This window comes from Rhipicephalus microplus, chromosome 1, assembly GCF_043290135.1.
Source record: "Rhipicephalus microplus isolate Deutch F79 chromosome 1, USDA_Rmic, whole genome shotgun sequence".
In the NCBI taxonomy this organism is placed as follows: Eukaryota; Metazoa; Arthropoda; class Arachnida; order Ixodida; family Ixodidae; genus Rhipicephalus; species Rhipicephalus microplus.
The window spans coordinates 263,298,615-263,322,198 of NC_134700.1; the positions used below are offsets into that span (position 1 = coordinate 263,298,615).

The 23,584-nt window shown below is 43.8% G+C and overlaps 1 protein-coding gene across 1 annotated transcript in view; it reads right to left on the bottom strand.

Moving 5' to 3' along the window:
* Nucleotides 1-23,584, bottom strand: part of LOC142815291 (cell adhesion molecule DSCAM-like) — a 147,431-nt gene that overhangs the window by 71,920 nt on the left and 51,927 nt on the right. The window contains exon 2 of the mRNA XM_075894129.1: nt 14,217-14,399. Within this exon, the coding sequence (XP_075750244.1) occupies nt 14,217-14,240 (24 nt within the window). The 5' untranslated portion in view covers nt 14,241-14,399. The remainder of the gene's footprint in view (nt 1-14,216; nt 14,400-23,584) is intronic.

A 23,584-nucleotide genomic window follows, 5' to 3' on the forward strand; every position in this document is an offset into this window, starting at 1 on the left:
CAGCATGATTTTAAGGTGTTTTTGTAACTCTTTACGTAATAGGGATAGAAATTCAAATGGTAGGAGTAAACTTAAGAGACAAGAAGAGAGCAGAGTGGATTAGGAAACAAACTGGGGTTAAGCATATCAATGTTGAAATCAAGAAGAAGAAATAGACATTGGCTGGGCATGTAGCGCGAAGACAGGATAACCGCTGGTCATTAAGGGTAACTAACTGGATTCCCAGAGAAGGCAAGCGGGTTAGGGGGAGACAGAAGTTTAGGTGGGCAGATGAGATTAAGAAATTTGCGGGTATAAATTGACAGCAGCAAGCACAGGACCGAGTTAACTGGCGGAACATGGTAGAGGCCTTTGTTCTGCAGAAAACGTAGTCAGGCTGATGATGATGATGATGATGAAGATGATAATGATTATCAAGATGATGATTCGGGTGATGATGATGATGATGATTATGATGATGATGATGACGTATTAGGGATTTTTAGAACAGCACAACCCAATGCATTGCGTATGCGTTGCATATGCGTCGTCCACTCAGCTCTTTCGGGCTCCCGCTGAGTGACGAACGCTATACACTCGCAACGCCCGCAAGCTTTGCGTGTGGTGTTCTAAAACTCTCTATGATCTCAATTACCGACCCATAATCGACACAAGGCATCGTTAGTGTACACTTCCTAAAGAATCATTCTGATTAAAAACATTCAGGAAAGCCGGTGGATCGCTACAGGTGTAGTAGCGCTCGCACAACCTATACACAATAACTCTCGCTGCGCCAACATTTCAAACCACATTTCTCCCCTCCAGTACAATGTAGCGAGCAGGGTGCTAATATCTGGTTAACCTGCAGGCCTTTAGCTCTATCTTTCTTGCAAAGCATTATAAGTATGTGCAGGATAAATCTCCCTGGCACAGACTCTTTTCCTCGCTCCCTCTGAGACATTGAGAACAAGGGACAGCCCTCGACAATCGACCGAATACCGAAAAGGATTGTAGATGTAGACGTAGATCCTAAACTTGTGATTCGCACCCACTACGGTGGATTGGCCTGGCTTGGCATTCAGCACTTCGTCAGCTTTGTTTTGTTTTTGTTTCCTCAATCTAGCGTATTTCACTGTTACTCCGTTTTGAAATATATATGTAGCCGGCTCAAATTCGCAGTATATGATGAGCCACACTGGGAACCCGTGTTTCCATTATAGGGCTCACATTTACCCGAGTTCGTTCCAAGCCGACGACATTTTTCGGTATGCCGTGATTTATCGCAAAACAAAAGAAGCGGTATAGCCTTCCCTCGCGGTGAATCCTCGATGCCTTCTTCAACAATTCACGAGCGAATCCGCTGCCGCCGCAGTCACATTGCAACACGCTCTCGCCGCAATCCTGTCCTTCGCTTCGTTGTTTTGTATGTTTTGCTTGTTTTTGACTTATCGTTTTCCCCACGCTTCCGGGTCCTTTCTAGGTGTCGAGACCTCCTTGTAATCACGATATTGGCGAACACGATCCCGTCGTGGCGCATGAAATATTTCTTGGTATAACAAAGGACGTCAAGAAGGGCTATCGTTCACATTCCGTCTGAGTCGTCATCTCTCCGGAGCAAAGCAGGAAGCGAGAGCACGTAACAACAACAACAAAAAAAGTGAACTCTAGTAGCGTCATGGCGAACTTGAAGAAACTAGACAATACAGTACCGTGTCTATCTCTCTTTTTCTCTCTCTCGCCCACCCACACACACACGAACACACACACAATAAAATAGGAGAGAAAAATGCGAAGACTTTATGAGAACGACGATAAGAAGACGGAATCCAGAACGCGAGATGAGCGTCCTCTGGTGCACAGATGTCCGCTCCACAAGATGGACTCGCAGGGGGTCTGGGCTACACTGTCTTGCGTTTGCGGGGGTTTCACTCATACCCTGCACCGCCACCAGAAATGTAGCGATGCTGAAGCACACGAACGAGTAAGCAAACGTATTAAATGCAAAGCATTTATTACCGAGCGTCGGTGACTTTGAGCGTAGCTGTCTATCTATCTATCTATCTATCTATCTATCTATCTATCTATCTATCTATCTATCTATCTATCTATCTATCTATCTATCAAGCCGCTTACGTTTGGGTGCTCTTGTGGTCACCCCCTTAACTTGGCGTGAACCAAAATCAGCAAGGGAGGGTGAGATGGTTTGACGAACATGACGCACTGGTCAAGACATGAGTAATGTCACAGTCCCGTCGCGTACGTCGTCAAACACTTCCCGCCAGACAGTGGCACATACCCACAGGCGGGTATTTGCCGCTGGTATGCGGGTATGTGCCACAAGTGATTTACGCTTAGTATCTACCCAGGAACGACAAGAACACGCATGGGCAACTTAAACTCGTGAGCGTTAAGAGATACCCGACATCGGTAGAGTCGACCCAACGTAGACATAGAATAAATGCCAGTGTTAAGAAAAATCTGACATAGGCAGCGTTGACCCTCCAACGAATGCAAATAATAGATTACGGGGTCCCAGAAGGAATCGAACCCAAGCATTCTGCGTGGCAGTCAAACATTCTACCACAAAGCTACTTCTGAAATGGACGCTGATCTTCGAGAAACGTCAACAGGTTGCACTGCTGCCTACCCAATTTAATGAACATTACATATGTATTCATTTGACACGGCCATAACGTCAGGTTAACGTAAATTGTGGTTAGGGGCCATGCGCTGAAGTTTATTTATGTAGCAGTGTCAAGGGTCAGCATCTTCAAGAGCACCAGCGCTTGGTATCAGCTTCTGGTGTTGCTAATACGCATGTTCCAGTTTACTTCATTGTGCAAGTGCAAACAACTGGCTATATATATATATATATATATATATATATATATATATATATATATATATATATATATATATATATATATATATATATATATATATATATATATATATATATATATATATATATATATATATATATATATATAATATATATATATATATATATATATATATATATATATATATATATATATATATATATATATATTCAGCAGGAAGTTCAAGGGGTCTGGTACGTATAAAGAACACAAGCGAGTACACGTACGAAAGAGCAATACTTTTATGCCAACGTTTCAGCCGTGGCACGGCCTTCGTCAGGCACGGCCTTCGTTCCCTGACGAAGGCCGTGCCACGGCTGAAACGTTGGCATAAAAGTATTGCTCTTTCGTACGTGTACTCGCTTGTGTTCTTTATATATATATATATATATATATATATATATATATATATATATATATATATATATATATATATATATATATATGAGATGTAACAGACAGTAATGCCAAGGAATGTACAGGGGAAGTTATTAGAACCAATGGAATGTAAATAAGAAGAAAGAAGAAAGAAAAGTGGATGAAAAAATTACCAGCTGTGAGCAGAAATCGAACCCACGACCTTATATATATATATATATATATATATATATATATATATATATATATATATATATATATATATATATATATATATATATATATATATATATATATATATATATATATATATATATATATAGGATATGGCACAACGGGAGCGTTGTCAACAAGGATAAATATATTTATTTCCCAACAGTTTCGGGAGGGGTCCTCCCTTCATCAGGGGATGAGGACCCCTCCCGAAACTGTTGGGAAATAAATATATTTATCCTTGTTGACAACGCTCCCGTTGTGCCATATCCCATACCTTCACGAAGACTAACTGGCCCATTGAATTATTACTCCCACTATATATATATATATATATATATATATATATATATATATATATATATATATATATATATATATATATATATATATATATATATATATATATATAGAGAGAGAGAGAGAGAGAGAGAGAGAGAGAGAGAGAGAGAGAGATTCTGGTTATAAAAAGGAAAAGAAGGGAAAAGTGAGCCCCGTAACTCTCTGCATCTGGTGCGACACTTCAACAGTAGCTCACCAGCGACGGGGGTAAGGAGGGATTAAAAGGGTAGGAATAAAGGTATATATAGAGAGAGAAATGCGCAGAGACAGCGAGCGACGACGGAAGTAAAGAGAAGATAGGAAAGATGAAACATGGTCACAGGAGTCCGAGGATGGGGCACTACTGGCGAGAGCTCTTGTCGGCAACAGGAGATGGCGTAGGGCTAATCCAGTCTGTCAGAGCTACGCTGTCGTCGTCGTAGGGGACCGGCAGCAGGAGGCGGCGTAGCACCAACCCAGTCGGCCAGAGCTGCGCTGTCATCGGAGATCGCGAGGGCACAACCGGTCGGCACGAAATCCAGCAAGCGAGTCCGGCTATATAAACATCATCAACATATGTCTGTGCGTGCAGATATATAGGTAGATATGTGGAGTTTAACGTCTCGAAATCACCTTATGATTATGAGAGACGCCGTAGTGAAGAGCTCCGGAAATTTCGAGCTCCTGGGGTACTTTAACGCGCACCCAAATATGAGCACACGGGCCTACATCATTTTCGCCATCATCGAAAATGCAGCCGCCACAGCCGGGATTCAATCCCGCGACCTGCGGGTCAGCAGCCGAGTACCTTAGCCACTAGACCACTACGGTGGGGCGTCTGTGCGTGCAACATCTGAGCATATATTTAGCGTTATTTCATGATGTGTCGCTCAATAAAAAAATTGCAACACGGTCACATTCCCTCCGCATAACGTTGATTCCCATGTACGTGGGATCTGCCGAATTTTTTATTAAGGGCAACCCTGTGCCCACAAATTAAAGTGACTGCGGTAGAAAACTACGAGTCAGTCGAACACCAAAGAGGACGCTCAGCTGTCTTTTTTTTTCTTATCTCAGAGAAAACGCTAGCGCGCGGCGCATACGAGCTGGGTCCGGCTAGGTGCTCGTGCTATATAAGATGGTCTCTGCGCGGCACACCAGTGAGGGTGCGTTATTTGAATGAGGGTATCGGCAATATGTACACAAGCTACTTAAATATATGATAAATAGGCTTAGACCGGCTGACGATGGTTTCGACACGTGGACGTAGCATATCTTCATCAAAGAGTGGTTTATATCTGGTTTATGCAGCACTAACCGAACGAGGCCACAGAACTGAGCATCAAAGGACCGACGCTGGTCCTGTAGTGTTTACTTCTTCGTCCTCCTCCTATGAGCGTTGCATCATCCAAAGATTAACGCTTACTATTTGCTCCAGCTCGAAATCTTAAATAGGCCGCTCTATCGAACCATCAGCCACCTTGTCTGAGGCACTTACTCCTAATCAGGCAACATGTGTATCACATTGCGCTTCCAACCGTCAGTTACCGTCTGTACTTTCGACATCCGCCGACATAGAGTCCACATCAGGGTTTGCAGAGCAAGTTTAGACACTGTACAAGGTATGCCAGGGATGTTTGTTTACCTGTCTGGAAGATTAGCATACCGCCCTCGCGGTGATAAATTTAGAACACGACACGCGTATACATGCACCGTGGGCACATGTGAGAACATCCTTGGAAGCTGCGGGTGACTTTTTCGCCAGATAAGAAAAAAGCAACTTCATCACTAGTTTCTTCGTCTATATGTAGATTGGCCTTCGTTGTTTTTTTTTTGTCGATATAGAAACCACACCACACAAATAATAAATTATACAGGACTAGGTGATAAAAAGAACAAAAGTAAATGTAAAGACTCGTCAAACCTTACTCACAAGATAGGCTTCTTCAATAAATGCAGCGTAAAAAAAAAAGCCTGACACAGTATCTCCTTGTATCTTTGAGGCTACGGCACGTCCGTGGCCGAAACCACACGTTCGAAGAAGCGAAGACCCAAGATGGGAAAAGAACGAACGTTGAGAGTAGCGGAAGTCAATAGTAATGTTTCCGTCCGCCGAATCTCGTTACCCCCGGCCGTAAAGCCTCGGCTCCCGCCAACGCCTTCTTGATGCCTGTACGAACCCGCTCCACACCGCAATGCTTCGGGGGTGGCTCGGCTCTGCGGAGCGTGTGGTTTGCATGTTTTACCAGCCTTTCCTTCGAGCCCAACGTTGCGGGGAGAGAGCTAGTCCCGTATGCGACAATGAGATTTAAGACAGCGGTGCGGTGGGAAGCTTCGACGCTCTATACGAGAAGCGCGTCGGCCGGAATCCTGTTTGGCGACCGAGGACGAACCGCGTGACGACCGCCTGGATGCGTTAACGACATGCGCCAACTGAGCGCCCGTTTCTAACATCGAACAGAGCACGTGCGCGTAGGTCTTTGTAGTGCCACCTCGGAAAGGAAAACCGCGTCCGTGTTTACCTTTCCGTAGGATCGCGCATCCGCAACTCGCTCAGGCAAGCGTGGATCTCGCTGTTAGCTCGTGGCTGCGAATCCGACACTTCCCTCGTTTGCGCCTTGTTCCGGTTGATTCAATTAGGCCGCGTGCGCGGCATGGCATTCGCTCAGCTGAGGCGGTCGTCCGAATCCTCATTCAGAGTGCACACCGGCAAATATTTGGGCTGCTGGAGACGCCTGTAAGTTTCCGGAGTAGCTGGAATTCGGCACCTTGGAGTATGCGTCTTCGTTAAGCACCGTTGATAAGTTGATAGAGACTATAGCTTGCTATCGAATGTTAGTGCATGAAAACGTGTGGCAAGCGTCGCAATGCAATAAATATGATTATTAATCGCTAGAGTAATAAGTGGTGCAACCACGATATAATTAAGAGACATGACGTTGCGGAGGGCTCCGAAAATTTATTCAACCTGGAATTCGTAAATGGGCCCTTAAGTTCAAGTGCACGACCCTCTAGCATTTCACCTACACTGAAACCGATGCGGCTGTGACCGAATGCGCATTCTTTTTAAGCAGTGGTCGAAGGCGCACCCGCATCATCACGGTGACTTATCGTAATAAATACGAGCAGTCAGAGAAAGCCGAGTTGTTTGCGAAACTTTTGAGTAAACTATCACTCATGCTTTTGTTTTATGACTCTAGATGCTAGAGACAACGTCATAACGGTGATTCCAGCACTCTGTCCCGTGTTCTTTTTGGTATTTGTGCTTCGCATTCATGTTGTTGTTGCCCAGCCGTGGTGGTCTAGTGGCTAAGGTACTCGGCTGCTGACCCGCACGTCGCGGGAGCAAATCCCGGCTGCGGCGGCTGCATTTCCGATGGAGGCGGAAATGTTGTAGGCCCGTGTGCTCAGATTTGGGCGCACGTTAAAGAACCCCAAGTGGTCGAAATTTCCGGAGCCCTCCACTACGGCGTCTCTCATACTCATATGGTGGTTTTCGGACGTTAAATCCCACAAGTCAATCAAATTCATGCTGTTGTTCCTGCGAAGGAACGACTTAGCTTTGATGACCCCGAAAAGTGTGAAGCGAAAGCCAAAATAGGACTATTAAAATGTTGTAAAGGATTTAGTTATTGATTGCGTAGAATAGATGTAATATATAGTTCAATAAAACTTGACGCTGGGAGAGTTGGGTCATATTTGAAGATAAACCGGTGTGCGTAAATTTAAAGAAAATGACACAGAAAAAAATAGAATAGGGACAAGCACAAACTTTCAAACTCCGCCCTTGTCCCAGTCAAATCATTTCTGTGTTCTTGTCATTAATTTGCGCACATTAGTTTATCTCGAGATATGATTTAATTTGTATTAAGCTGGGGCCAGAAAATGTTCGATTAGCGTAGTGTAAGACGTATATTACTGACAGGTCACGTTATGAAAATGGTGAAAGATCCCAAGAATTGGAGGAATTGATTTTTTGCGATGCAGTCGGTAAGTAGTCTGAATGCAAACTTAGCGATGTAAACTACTTTACTTTGAATGACCTCATGCCATGAAGTCACAGCTACACGTAAACTCAGTGTTGTGCTGACGACGCTGCCCGATGGGCCCCCGATTGAGCTTCTGCACTGCTGATACTCTTTTCAAGAGTAAACGCCGTAAGAGAACTTCCCTACATCGCACCTAACGCCTCACTAACGCACCGGAATTCTCCGCCAAACTTGAACTGTCACTTGTAAAGTCTCGATTCATTGCTACAGCTACGAATGCCACCAAATATTACTCGAAGTGGAGCAACAATACCTTGTCGCGGTGGTTCGGTGTCGTGTTCATCGATGCATTAAGCTATCGTATTGATAAGGCATATTCATTCATGAGCGATAACCGTAACTTGTAGATACCATTGACCATTCCCTTTTATACACTGTCCACAATCTGAACATCGTCGCCAGGCTTTGAAGTTACGCTCGAGAAGACTCGATGGTCGCCCTTTCCCTGAAGGAAAGAATTTGGGAGTCAGGCCTTATCAGCTCAGACATTCATACGAACCCTGAGTCAATTCTTGAAGTGAACAGAATTGGGTGACCACCCGTAATACGCTGCACTGTGTGTGTTGTGAAATGGGGTGCGTACCAGTGGTGTTGTCGTTTCCCCCCTCTCTCTTTTGACTCCTTATTCCGCTATGTGTAAAATAGCTAGCCACTCGTAGCATATAGTTAAGCTCCCTGCCTTTCTTGTATTCTATTTCTATTTCTCACAACATTTGGGTATGGACCCCACGAATAACGTTCCTGTTGTTACAACAAAACGGTTTTATCATCATCTTCGCTTGGTGTAGGTGATGACCTGTGTCTTGATATTTTGTGGGCCAAAAAAAAAACACAAAAAACTCGTTACAACTTTCAACGAATGAGGAACCCCTAGAAACTCCTAAACACGATGGAACATAATACATTTTTTGTATACTCAGTGTAGTACGCATTATTAAACTCTACACACGTGTCATCAGGGGCGCTACTTGAAACTCTCTTGCGTAGCATTTCGCTCGAGGAAACTGAAACCGAGTCCATTTATCACGTCTCGCGAGTCGGGTCGGTCAGCAGCGGGGCACACGTGGAGTCGCGTTTCGGGCGATTTCCATAATAGAAGACTCGCGCGCAACGCGGACCCGAGGAGTCGCCACTTCTTTAAAGCACCGCTGCTTTTCTCTTTTATTTAAAACTCGCGACGACGTCGCCTCCGATTCGCGCAAGGAATGCGAGCCTTTATTTATATAGAGTTTTTTTTCTCCCTCTAGATCTCCGGCAAATGCGGAAAAAAGGAAAGAGTAAATAATATGGGACCGGTACTGGGAGGGTAGCCGGATTGAGACGAGTCTTGCTGGCCTGTATTGCACAAATGACGTGAATAAGTGGAGAAAGATGAGCCGGCGAAAAAAAATTCAGCAAGTCGCACACCGTGACACATGTCAAGCAGTCCAGCTACAATAACGACGATGATGATCACAATGATTATTTTCTGTAAAAAAGCTCATCATTTTCATCTTCTCAACTACAAGCATAATCCTATCAACTACCATCATTCCCATTTATCTTATTTCTATAGTTCTTCCACCCTCTAGTCACGTCTACTAAATGATTTCTTACTCTATTAATTCTACTAATACTGCTTCTCAGCCTTTTCGTCGAAAGAAAGAAAGAAAGAAAGAAACGAAGAAAGAAAGAAAGAAAGAAAGAAATAAAGAAAGAAAGAAAGGAAGAAGTAGCGAGGAAAAAATACAGAGCAGTCCTCCGGGCTCCACACTGCACCTAAAGACCTGGTACCACTGATGCGAAGCTGCCTTCAATATTTTTTTAGCAGATGTGCATTCTTTTTCTTTTTCTGTTTTTTTTACTGCTTGAGCGAGATCACATCTGTATACTGTATTCACCATATATTTTATCATCTTAGAGTTACATTGGTAACATTATGTGATGTGTTCTTCTGGATTTTAATTATTCTGAACCTACTTATGAGCCATCGCGCTGCCGGACCCTTGTTTGTGGTCTAACGTCTCTTTACATGCTATCAATGTGAATAATAATAAAAAAAAAACTCATTATGAACTGTGCGCCACCGGAACAGCACTACACTCTTGTCTGAGAACAATACCGACAAGATTACAGGAATTTGTATGGTGTTGAGCGCAAGTACATTAGGTCTAAGTATTATCGCGTTAGTTGTGCCCGCGTCATGAATTTGTCATAGCAGCGTGGGCTCGAACATCCACGAAAAAAAAAACGCCATAAAAGGGGGTGGGGGTGGGGGCAAGTTTCGCAGAATCAACGGCTCTTTTTGAGCGTTATTTTTTTTTCGTATAGCAAACGAGGTCACGTCGCTTGATCTTGCTTCGCAGACCGTGACATGGTCACGTCCGTGGCCCTGTTCAAAGGCACGTATTCGATCTTGTCATATGAGGGACGGAATTCGCTTCCTTTGAGCTCAGTGATGCACCGGTCGAACAAATGAAAGCTTGAACTAGTGCGCTGTACGCGTACAACAGAATGCGAATTGTTGCTCCGTGACAAATGACTGCTAAAGCGTGCATCGTTTGATTGTTGTTCGGTGTAGAGCCCATACAAAACCATTTCACGGAGGTACTTATTGTCAGCGAGGAAATAAAAAAAAATACCATTTTACGTTTGGCGAAAAAAAAGAAAACACCAGCCTATAGTTTTTCTTTTTTTTTTCAGCTGACAGCTCAGTTAATTGATCGAAAGGGCTCGGGTCACAGTGCAATTGCGTGGTATATGTGTCCCAGATATTGACCATGGCGAATGCCTTACTGCTACAGCTCTACAAATTAGAGCAGTTTGCTTTGGTAGTTCTAATACTGAACTCCCCCCCCCCCCCCCATATATTTCTAGTGCTTAAGATTAAAACAAAAAGAAAGTGTTCTTGCGGTCCCTTTTCCTTTCCATGTCATCACGGCTTTCCTTTTTCGTTGAACCACTGGAAACACATCAGACTTCTACAAACAACATTTTGTGATGGTCGTAGTAAGCATTTTGCGCCAGTATAAGTATGAACGTAGTAATTCATTCAGTTTCCTTTTAAAGGTATGTGTAACCAACACGCACATATTGCAGTTTTATTTGATCGATGTGTAGATACGCAATAAGTGCAATGTATAATATTGAGTATCGCCATTATAGAACAATAGAAAGTCTCAGAAAAACAAATAATGTCTTCATGTAACAAGTTATGTGGTAAGCATGACGCGCACACATCTGTCAATGAAAGTGCATGGTCACACATAATGCAGTGTTCATAGCAGCGGTCATTAATGCTTATTCTTATTTGAAGATCTCATGAGAACTATGGTAATATCTTCATTGACAAATGCACAAGAAATTTACGATTACGATAACCAACAGTGGCTTTACCACCGGTCCGAATATGAAATGTCATCTTTTGAAGGTTTTATTAAGTATAGGACATCTCGAAGAACAATTACATCTACACTGCACATTCGCTACATAAATGTAGTAAAGGCGTTTTGAGAGAGAGTAGATTGCATCATTATGTTTTTACACATTGTTCATGTGACTATTCATTTTTTTGTCGTGTGTGCGTGTTTTTTTTTCCTTTTCTTTAAACTTTCCTCGTCTCTTTCCTTCTTTCTTCCCTTATTTACTCTCTGCCTTCCCTTCCCGAAGGAGCAAGCAGGCTTTGTGCCCCTATAGGTTGCAGTTGTCAGCTTATTCCTTCCCTATTTCTTTTGTATTCATGTTCTCTAAGTACTCAAACCAAATATATAAACAATATTATATGCAGCGAAAACGATCTATAGCTTGTCAGTTCTCGAAATAAAAAAAATATGCTTAAGCCAGCCTAACTGCTCACTTTCATAACTAAGCAGGAATTTTAAGTAGACAGGTTAGACCTGTCTTCCCTTACGCTTTCCAGTGCAGTTTTTTTTATTTGTCGCGTTTCCAACAGAATCGGTCGCTAGCTATTTCCTATGCTGTCATTACAATTAATGTAAATGATTGATAATACGTGACCTCAAGCACAATTTGTGCCACTTTCTGCTGAAAGCATGCAGGATACTCAAATACTTTGGCTGTTAGTGCAAACTGTGCATCTTGATTACTGTTCCCAACGACGTCACTCGCTTATTCAGTGTTACGTACGTTTGGAAGTTTCTGCGACATTTTTTTCTCTAAATCAACTGTGCCATAACTCGCGAATAAAAGAGAAGTATATATCGATTCACGAAAAACACGGAGCATAAGTATATTTCTAAGCAACTCGTCACTTTCTTGGTCGCGAATGCCGGATTTTTTCGGTACGAGGCCTGTCCAGGCGTCATACCAGTGCCAGCTACGGCTAAATTGAACGAGTAAAATACGAAGTTGCATCGGGAAAACTTTGGCGACACAGTCAAAACAAAGGGTTCGGGCGTACAACCAAAGCGAGGCGCATCGGGAACCGAGTAAGCCTTCGCATACCACGGCTCTTCACAATAATGCCATCAGGGCGCGCGAGCATTTGACATCGGATAAAGGCAGCTTACGCCGCCGTGTGCCATGCGAAATGGTCACCGCGTGCTTTCGCGTATACGGTCACAACAAAGAACAGCGAAAGGCCATTTGTTCGCCCTGAAGCATGGCAGTCGAGATGCGATAGTTTTAATTATCCCGCTCACCAGACGCTGTAACGAATGTTCGGACGCGATCTTCCATTTGATAAAGCTGTCACGGGGCTAGCGCCGCGCCCGGAATCAGCGTCGCCACTTTGAATATCTGCTTTCTTGTTCTGACCGGAATGTAAATCGCAAGAAATGGTGAAAAAAAAAATATGCGTAACGATCGGAGAGGAAAAGAAGATCTAGCGAGACCCCGAGGCATACAGTGAACCGTGGCTCACTTGCAGCCATCTCTTACCACCCGAGCGAGTCCCGTGCGCTTCTATCTCTCTCCTTCGCGTCCGTTAATCTTTTCTCGCCGTTTACTCGTGGGAGAAGCGAAGCACAACTGCCGGGGTGGCGACGACGCAAACTGAGAAGAAACCGGACGGAAGAGAGAGAGGAGGAGCGGCAAGTCCTGCCGGAGGACTGATTGGGATGGAACGCGTGTGCTGGCCCCCGTGGCAATTAAGGGAAGTGCGCCTCGTCCTCATTAATTAAAAACAAGGTATAGGGAATAAGGGTGGGAGAGGCGACTGTGTCCGGAGATATTCATCTAAAAGAAAGCTTATATATATATATATATATATATATATATATATATATATATATATATATATATATATATATATATATATATATATATATATATATATATATATATATATATATATATATATATATATATATATATATATATATATATATATATATATATATATATAGTGAGAGAGAGCAAGCGTCATCAAAATAAAGTTGTGCACTATGACATCATCCTCTCTTCGCTAACGTTTCGACATAATGGCTGACGCTTTGAGAGAAATCTGTCTTAATTTCTGTAGCTGTGGGCTACAACACACTGTTCGCAACTACGGAAAACGTTGCTGGCAACACTGCTCAACTAAATAAAGATGGTTGCGGTATCTGGGCTGGGGACTATATTCGCAGGAGGAAGCATCTGGAGACCTTTGTGAGTGATAGCTTTCGTGATGTGCTATGTCTTGTCTGTTCCATTCCTTCATATATGCATGTGAAGTGAGTGCATGCTTCCGGTACCATTTTACTAGGCACCAGCGTCGGCTAGCCAACTGGATCGATGTCTGGTTAACCTTGAGCTTCCTGCCTTCTCCCTCTTGTATCCCTTTCTTTCTGTTATTATCCCGGTGTTCCCCCATACTTTAGCATATTAGAGTTAGTGTTATATTCGAGATTTTACCTGTGCGGTTATGATTAGGATAATTAAGGCGAGCTGGTCAAATCCGAGGTATATTTGGAAGGATCGGATGAGATAAAGTTTGGACTAAGAGAGATTTCTAGGCGTGCTGTATGTGAGTCCATCTGACACCGTTGGTTTGTTTATTTGCTTGAAATGAAGACGCAAGGTGAATGAAGCAATCAAGATGTGAAATTACTCAGACAAGTGTTGGCACTACCTGCAATGTTCCCGTTTCCGGCAGCGATGGCGAGCTTCTTTCTGCAGTCTTCGCACTGTCTGCAGTGTTTGCGCGTGAATTCTGCGACTAAACAATTGCACGGACGTTGGCAGCGTATTTTCGAGCGTACGCACACTATAGAGCCCGTTCGCGAGCCTTGCTATATCGTTATCTCGCACACAGTGTTCAGTATTCCGCTAAAGCCAATGCGTAGCCTTCAATATACGCAAGTACTACACACAAAGGCTAGAAACATCTGTTAAAATAGGTAGCCACGTAGAGTCGAACTTCGGAAGCCATTTGCATATACTACTTGTATGCATTTCAAAAATCACAACTTACCGTAGTCGTTGGATGTTGACGCATTCGCTGGGAGCCTGTTGCGATAGAGCTGGACGTAACAGGGGCCACTGTCTTGGAGCTCGAGAGAGCGGTGACTCATGGGAAACCGCGGCAAACATCGTACATTACAGGTGGCGTGTACGGGCAAATAGGGTAGGTAAGCTCTACGCCGAAGACAGTGACCTGAAAAAAAAAAGAGAGGGAGAGAAAAAACGTCCATCGCATTATTACCGTCTATTTTGACAAGAAAAAACAACAAGAACAACATTTGGTAACGTAATTGTCAGATGGGCTCTATGTACGCCCGCGTGACAAGAATATTCACGACCAAAATAAGTTACCGTCAACTCATTTTGTTTTTCTTCGCTACATAACCCGCCAATGAAGTCTGCAAAGGCTTGCTTTGTTGCTTCTTGCTAGCACGAGCACAACTGTTCCTCAAATAACACGTCTTTCGAGTCACCCCTTCATTCCCTTTTACGCTACGATTGAATAGCGTCCACTTAGCTTAGATAGTATACGGCAAACGACCCAGAAATGCCCTCGTCGAGAGGCTCAAATCCGGAATCGAGCACAGATTTCTGTTTGACTGCACGCGAGAGTCTTTTGTACACCTGAGAAACATGTTGGTGCTTTCTTCACAGCTTTGTTTCAAAAAAAGAAAAAAAAAGAAAATAATGACAATTGTTTTCTCGTTTCAGTATAACCCTTTCAGCGGCGGTGTGCTCAATTGCACACGTGACAATACGGAGAATCGTCACACGACGTGCCCTATTTCAGGACCAACATCAAGAGTATTATTTCGCCGTGCTCGAAATGAACACGGACAAAAAGAAAAACTGCATGCATTTGGGCCTATGGTTTCATCATTTTAATTTAGGAATAGAGACTGGCTGATGGCCAAAATAGTTAAATATGTTATTATAAGATAATTATCAATATTTTGCTGAAACCCATAAATTATTACAGATTTATTTAGATTATTGAGATGTAATATTTGATGCTTTGAAACTATGCTATACGAATTTTATGCATTTGTAAACAGTGCATCATGATTCGCGCCTGAATGTTTTTTTTTCGTATTTAGTGCACTAAATTTCTTTCACTTTCATGCGACAGATGAGACGCAATCATTTCTTAAATCCTGTACTATACATAGGCGATCTGCCATGTGTCCCTTATTGTCATTCTTTGTGATATCTGAAACTTATCTTTACGAAAGAGTCACCTGAAGTCGTAGAGAACAAAAAGCCACAACATCCAGTCGTTTTTTGTGTTTGTTTTTGTACATCATGAATTTGAAAGTAAAGAAAAACAAAGTAAGAGCGAAATGCTCCCCAACAAAAAAAAAAATAAAGCATGGAACTCAGCCTCGTATTATGACAGACACAACATTCGGTATTTCACACACACCATGTTTTCTAGCAGACGCGAAGCACGGAAAGAATCCACAATACACGAAACGCACGACTGTTCCTATCCCAGCAGGCCTCAATGAGACATACATGACAGCGGAAGGATTCAATATCTATATCCCGATCTAAAGGCGATAGGCGACGAAACCGCAATGGAAACAGATATCGTGCCGCTGAAGTTTTCTGTCACACCCGCGAAGCTTCGTATAGCGCGCGCGCGAGGTGCAGCCTCTAACGCCAAAAGGAAGATGGGCGGGGATTCCTTGCTCTATACGCCACACACCAAACGTCTAAAAAGGGGACGTTTCCAGCGTGGTTCTTCTCGAAGCGGGTGAACGAAGAATGGCCGAGTGATAGCACTGACAGGCTGCTAAAAAAAATGATACCGCATAACTCCGTATCAAACATGCCTTGGGCGAAAGAAAGGAGCCGAGAAAACTTTCGAGTGAAGGGAACACACGGAGCCGCAGGAAAGCACAAGCGAGGCAACAAAAAGTGAAAAAAGGAAGAAACAGAATTTCAAAAGAAGCTTAAACCCCGTTATATGTACATATATAAAAACGAGGGAAGAAGGGTGAGAAGAAGCTGGGACTGACATGTGAAAGGCTGCTACCCCCCTACACGCTCGGGCAGGGCAAAAGGGATTGCGAAGTTATTGAACTTAAACGGTAAATGCGCACAAATAACAAGCCTCTAGGCCCTTTTGCTTTATCTTAGACAGTTCGCAAGTCCGCCTTCTCTCTCTTCTTTATGTGATTTCATAGATGCGATATTTATCATATAGGTACCCAGAATGAAGTTTTCCTCCCTTTTTCACGTCCCGTAAGAAACAGAGAGTTCCAGGGGAGGATGAAAAAGCTGGCCATGTTGATGAAATAGAAACTCGCACCGGCCAAAGGGGGCCGAGGAATAGAAAAGCCGTTTCCGCAACTGCACGCCTGGAAGGCGCGTCCGTAAAAACAAGCGACGCCAATGGGCAAACAAGAGCCGAGTGTAACGCCAAAGCCTGGCCCCTCGCAGTCACAAGTCCAGCCTTCTCGTTTTTTTTTTTTTGGTCCTCTCTATAAGTCCATGGCTAAGGTTTCTGACGCTTTCAAGATTGAGTCACTCACAGGATTTGTAAGAAAGAAGACTCCCAGAAACGGAAGCGCGTCTCGAAGAAGCTTAAGGCGCGCATAGAGGCGAAATGAGAAGATTCAGTCCCGAAACAAAAGCGTGGGACGATCGATAATGCCTTTGCCAGAGTATAGAAAAAAAAAGAGTGGAGAAATACAAGCTCGCTAAATTGCTTCTGCGAAATGAAGAAACTCAAGAAAAATATATTGTACTCGGGTTGATTGTGAAATCTTCGCTCTATTTTTCGCCTTCGCGTGACGCTGATGTTCTTCTTTCTTTCTCTCTCTCTTTCTCTCTCTATGCTGTAAGCAAAATCAGACCGCAACTCAATTCCGGAGCTAAATCGTCTGAAGGAAGCAAAAAAAAAAGAAAAAAAAAACAACAACACTGATGCATGTCGGCGACGGAAGTAAACATTGACAGGCACCGAAAGCTGTGCTGCGCGTCTTCAACACATTGCGGGAAAATATGCTGACGGAAGTAAGACACCTTTAGCTTTTGTGAGCACCGTCAGTTAGCAGTGCCATTCTTTTTAAGACAAAAAGACCACGATGAAAAAGGGAAGGAACATCGGCGAGCGTTCTACAACATATCGCCCTGTTGGAGCTCGAAGCGCGAGTTTTTCTGATGTTAAACTGGAACATCCATAAGTATTTTTGCGGCACTGAAGCGTGTAGAGTACTAGACAACACACGAAGTATATACGTATGGAATCCGTTGAAGTTTCCTGTGACATGCGGTCCTGATGACTTACCCATATTCCATAGAAGGCAAGGTCTAACGTTCTAAACAATGTTGACCATCTGGAGCAGTGGGCTAAACGTGCAATGACAAGGTTTTTTCATGCAAAATGCTCTTCATTTATACATCTGATGAAATTTGCACATCGCTCTCGAATCAGCAGTCTATGGAACCTGCTTTGAGGTAGGAAGCGCGCGTATATAGGCCAACTTCGTATATATATGCTTGCTGCCTTTAACCATAAGTATTCAACATTAATACTCAACCTCACAAGAACTCGACCATTGGCATCAATTGATTTTCGAACATTAGTCAACATCTACAAGGGTTATTCGATATCAGGTTTTGATAAAGTGCTCGTAAAGTCATTACACAAAGAGCAAGGAGAGCCTCCGAACCCTTACATAGATAAGACAACTGAACCACTACCTCACGGTCTCGGAGCGAAACACAGTTCCACAGAGCATCCACCCGTCTGTACCGGGCTTGATGCGGAAGTGCCGCCAGTGCATACAATGGCTATTACTCTGCCATTTTTTTTTTGCCTTTCATACAGTCGAGCACCTGGCGCACGCTCAAACAAAAATAATACCAGCTGCTAACGGATGCCTCAGGAAGGCGCCAAAGATCATTACAGGTCATTCATAAGAGAGAGAGAGAGAGAGGAATCGGTCCTTCGACCAGAAAGACACAGGAAGTCGTGACCACCGTGAGAATCCACGGGCCGGCACGGCGTGCGAGATTTCCTGCACGCGGAAGCTATCGGCGATACGCCAACGCACGCGCAAGTGTAGGTTCCAAATTTCGTATCCCTTCCCATTCGAAAAATGTCATAATCGGCATATGCCCCATAGTATAATGTCGTATGAACACACATGGATTGTATGAGCTCTCGTGTGATTATATATAGGGGATAATGGGATATGTGTCGTACGTGTCATGTGAGATTTTCGAATAGCGCCTGAATACTACTTTGCAAGCAGACGAGCATCACTCGAGGTTTGCGTATTTTAATCGCGTGTGCGTTTTAAAGTCACTTCTGCACTGTTACTGCACCTAAAAATGATAATACTGCACAGTCGCTGATGCACACGCCAAATATTTACAATCACGTATACTTGAAGAAGGGTAGTGTTTACATTCTACGTTTTTTTTTTATATTTCAAAAGTTGAAAGATTTGAATTATTTGCAGCACCACTTAGCTACTACTAACACCTTCATTAAAAGTAAGGAAACGTCTGGCTACTTTCAAATAACATGTATAACGGGTGCATGATGACAATCCAGCGTCACAGCCTCACAGGCCCCGTTAGTATAAAATAAATTTACAAGAAACGATCCTCAGAGCATGGCCTCGCACATGCTATGAGGATCAGTATATATGCCGGCATAGCGAAGCCGGCATTTATACTGATTTAATCGACCGGATTGAGCGATTGGTCACATGCGTGCAATAGACAGGCGTGCACGCGCGCCCGACAGTGCAGTGCGGCGGTGATAACAGCTCAAAAAATAACCATGCCAATAAACCTGTCTTTACGTCTACGATGGCAGAACTTGCGGCTCTGCGTGGTGCCCACACCGCATCCCGAAGACCGAGTAAATAGGCTGTGTTTTCGGAATTGAAACCGGCCTTACAAGCATCTGGTCAATTCTTCGACGAGCATGCCATGCACAGCTAACCTACGAGATTGTCAAGCTTCTTCACCACGTCACAGAAACAGGCCACGAGGTCAATTTTCAATGGCTACTTGGTCACGGCGGGATCAGTTGCAATGATTCTGCAGACAACGCGACTAGCACATCCCGCCAAAAGGAGCACACCTTTCTGATTCCTCTGCCAAGGACCGACACTGCAAGGCAACTTCGTCGTCTGGCACGTACTCTCTGTCTGCTGGAGTGGAACACCCTAAACATAAGACGCACAAGACTCCACCAAATCAACCCTCAAATGGAACTTGGACTTCCGTCGGAACTGCCTAGACGTGAAGCTTCATGTCTTTGTCGGCTTTGGTTGCGGGTTGTCTCCGCAAAAGCTATATACAAACTTCATTGAGGTGACCGACAGTGCGGAATGCGACGTCTACGGCACTGAAGAAGACATCCACCATATGCTATGCCGTCGCCCTCAACTCGCCCCAGAGGGACAATAACTTTCTGACGCGTTGCCACAATTGCACGATCGGCCACTACCTGTGGAGAGGCTGCTGGAGCACCGACCTCGCCTCGCGTCGGCTCGTAGGTCAGTTAAACCCTTCTTACGCTTTCTGAGGACTACGGGCTTATCTGAACGCCGTTAACTTTTGTGTAGTACCACCGCAGCATACGCGTCAACTAAATTACTGACAATTTTTCGTCCCTTTCTCTTCTCTTTCCTATCTCTCGTTCATCGTTATACTCTCTTTTCTTTACCCACCGTGGTAGTCTAATGGCTAAGTACTCAGCTGCTGACCGGAAGATCACGGGATTGAATCCCGAATGAGGCGGCTGCATTTTCTATAGAGGCGAAAATGTTGTAGGCCAATGTGCTGCAGATTTCGGTATACATTGAAGAACCCCAGGTGGCCGAAATTTCCGGAGCCCTCCACTACGGTGTCCCTAATATTCATATGGTGGTTTCGGGACGATAAACCTCACATATCTTTCAATAATCCCCATTCCCCTTCTCCGAACATGGGGTAGCAAACCGGGCATGTGCCTGGTTAACCTCTTTGCATTCTGCTTTGTTGTTCTTCCTTTCTTCTTCCTAGCAATGCTTTCTTTCCTTTTCTTCCTTTCTTTTGAACCCTTAATTCCATACCACGAGTGTAGGGTAGCAAACGGAAAGCGTGTCACGTTGACCCCCCTGCCATTCCTTCATCTTGCACAAGTCGACGCTAACTCAAGGGCATTCCTAGAAATGAGCCAACTGCTACGCTGTTGCTCATCACTCGAGAAAAAACACATTTCATACTGTAAGGTCTGAAACGGGCATTTCCAGCTACGTCTTTATAGATTTTACGTAGAACGAGTAGGCAATGTTGAACTCAATGACAAGTGCCCCCATTTAACGGTATCACTTCAAAATGTGAACTCGCCGTATTCATGATTGAAAAGGAATAAAATGAGGAAAAAAACATCATGACATCAAACGTAAGTTTAATGACTGCAATAAACGAGTCTTGATCTTCCTCTCCTCGAGGCGGATCGAGAGCACGCGACGTCCTTAATTCAGAGAGTCGTAAGTTGTACCCGAAAGAGTCGCAGCTCCAAATTGGTGCCCGCTTTAGGCGAATATTCCTGCGTTGGCGTCGTTCGCATCGAACCAGAACTTTTCGCCGCCGCGCAATCGGTAAACAGTTCATCGACTCCACGTGAGGCCGAGCTGTTCGTAGACGGCGGAGGAATCGGTAAATAAGCATCGCGAAAAAAAAATCGAAATTTTGGTCATTTCGTGAAGAAGCGTTCGGCAGCGCTGACGCGCAAATGAGGTGTTACATTAGGCGGACTGCGATCGGGCCGAATATAATGAGAAAAAACGGGCACCGAATGAACGCCTCACGCACGCCAGTGACTGATACAAGCGGCAGAGTCTCTTCTGGAGCGAAGGAAATTGCATTCACGACGAAGTACTGATGAAGAAGCGAAGAAAAAAACAAAGTGGCGAAAAAAAAACAATCAGGCTGTCTTCTGCTTCACCCCACCCACATCACGACTTCCTTTCTCCTTCCACCGTTTCGTGCTGTATACACAGAGGCCCTTTCCTCCTTCTTGTTCCTCACCCTTTTCTTCTCCTTTGGCGATGGAGTTGGATGAGGAGGTAAAATGTGGCGAATACTCTCTACATCGTCTCCGCAGAAATCAGGTCACTCATGAAAAATGCAGGGGCCGCGCGTGCGGCTTCGCTCGGCGCCCCGAACGCGCGCACAGTGCGGCAAACTTCGGAGCCTGCGGGCATCCTGCGATTCCTTGCTATGCTTGGTTGCGTCGCCGCACAAGGAAAAGTTGCCGAAGGAGTGAGTTGAAAGCGATAAAACAGGCTACAAAGTAGCGTGGGGCTACTTTTCTTTCCTACTACTCGGACTTATGACTTTCTCTTAGTCTCTTAGGGCACTGAAAAAGGAACTGCATTAGAGAGATAAAACAAAACAATACAGAGAAATCACTCTAGCTAGAGTGATTTCGAGCGGCCACCTTCGTTGCTTTGGAGGAGCTGAAAAGTTACAAATGCAGCGCATCACACATCGCTTCGATACGCGAGGTGACGAAGTGAAGTACGCGCGTATGCATGTCATCTTGACAGCCGGACGATAGCTTTGTGGCGTTGCTGTAGCACCTTATCTCCAAGCCAACTTAGGAGTGCGCAGATGATAAGTGTGTTACAGGAACACGTGAAGTATTACAAGTATATGCAGAACATATTCTTGAAGTATTAGAGAGACATAAGAATTGAAAGAAAGAAGAGTGAACTAAGTCAAATTTCGCCTACCGTGCACTTACGATTATAAAGCAACTGCACAACCTGAACTATATATATATATATATATATATATATATATATATATATATATATATATATATATATATTTATATATATATTTATATGAGTGCGTGTCTTCTGTGAATCCAGCGGTCCAAGCAATAAAAATGGGCTTGAGCGGACGAACATGGAAAATTTTTTATTAGTTACCACGTTTCAGACGGGGGCCGGACTACGAAGGCCGGAACCAGACAAGAACGATCTTCTATTGCCTATATATATATATATATATATATATATACATAAATATATATATATATATATATATATATATATATATATATATATATATATATATATATATATATATATATATATATATATATATATATATATATATATATACATATATATATATAGGCAATAAACAATATATATATATATATATATATATATATTGCGGCCGGACCGGCCTTGGTTAGGTCATACACGTGCCTTCCCTGATGAAAGCCGGTCTCCGGCAGCAACGTAGGCAATAAAACATTATTTTTCATCCACTCGTCTACTCCGCTTGAGCAGCTATAGTATACTACCAAATCCGAAAGACCTATATACTTATATATATAATCACATCAGTGAAACTACTCTCCAAACGTGCGGAACGAGAATTCACTTTCGCTCGCGACATTATCAAAACATGGTGTCATAAGCCTCGCTGCCACGCGCGAGGGGGGGGGGGGGGGTGATACCTTAAATTTTAAATTTCACAGTTGGAGAGCCCAAACGCGCGTCTCGTAGCTAGCCTCGTAAAATCAGCGCTCGAAATTTCAAGATGTTCTTGTGGATGCACGCATTCCCGTTCCGATCACACACGCTTCAGCGTCCCCCTTGCAACCTTCTTCTCCGTTTATTTGAAAAAATAAAGTTATATGCGGAGTTATCACTATTGCTTGGTGACGACCGCCCCTCTCCACTTGGTTTCCTCCACCCCATTTCTTTTTACCACCTCTCATTTCTCCGCCCGATCGTCATATATATTTCCGAATCATCGTACACGTGGGTGCGTTCTGGGAGTGTCGTTTTCTCGTCTGCATTTCCTGAGTTATGGGACGCCGGTGTCTTCTCAAACCATTTGTCCCCGTTTCCCGTTTGCTTATCTGCGAGCAACGTGGCACAGCTGAGCCGGCGCCAGATGAAAAGCCCGGTTTCCAGGACGACGTCACGAGAAGACGTTACAAGAGCAGCGCAAACTGAAAAACAAACGTACTTTTTCATCCGAGTCGTACGGGCGAAAAAGCGATTCCCTTTCCACCTCCGCAGTCCCTGAGATGTTTTTTTTTCTTTATTTTTCTTGCACAAACGTTCTTGCCTTCGTAATGGCTGAAGGCAAAGTATTTCTGTTTTTATATGCACTGCCGTAAAAAGTCGTATTTGCATAGCGAAGCGTCCTGCTGGATTGGGGCCGGTTTCTTTTATCTCTGGCAGGATTAGCTTTAACGATCGATTTCACCTGCACTTTCTAAAGCCGCACGACGTTGAATGCTATTAATTAGCCTTGCTAATTACGCGCAGATAAACATCTGCACGTAATTAACTAAATACTGCGAAAGTTGTCATGTACGCAGAAAACACACAT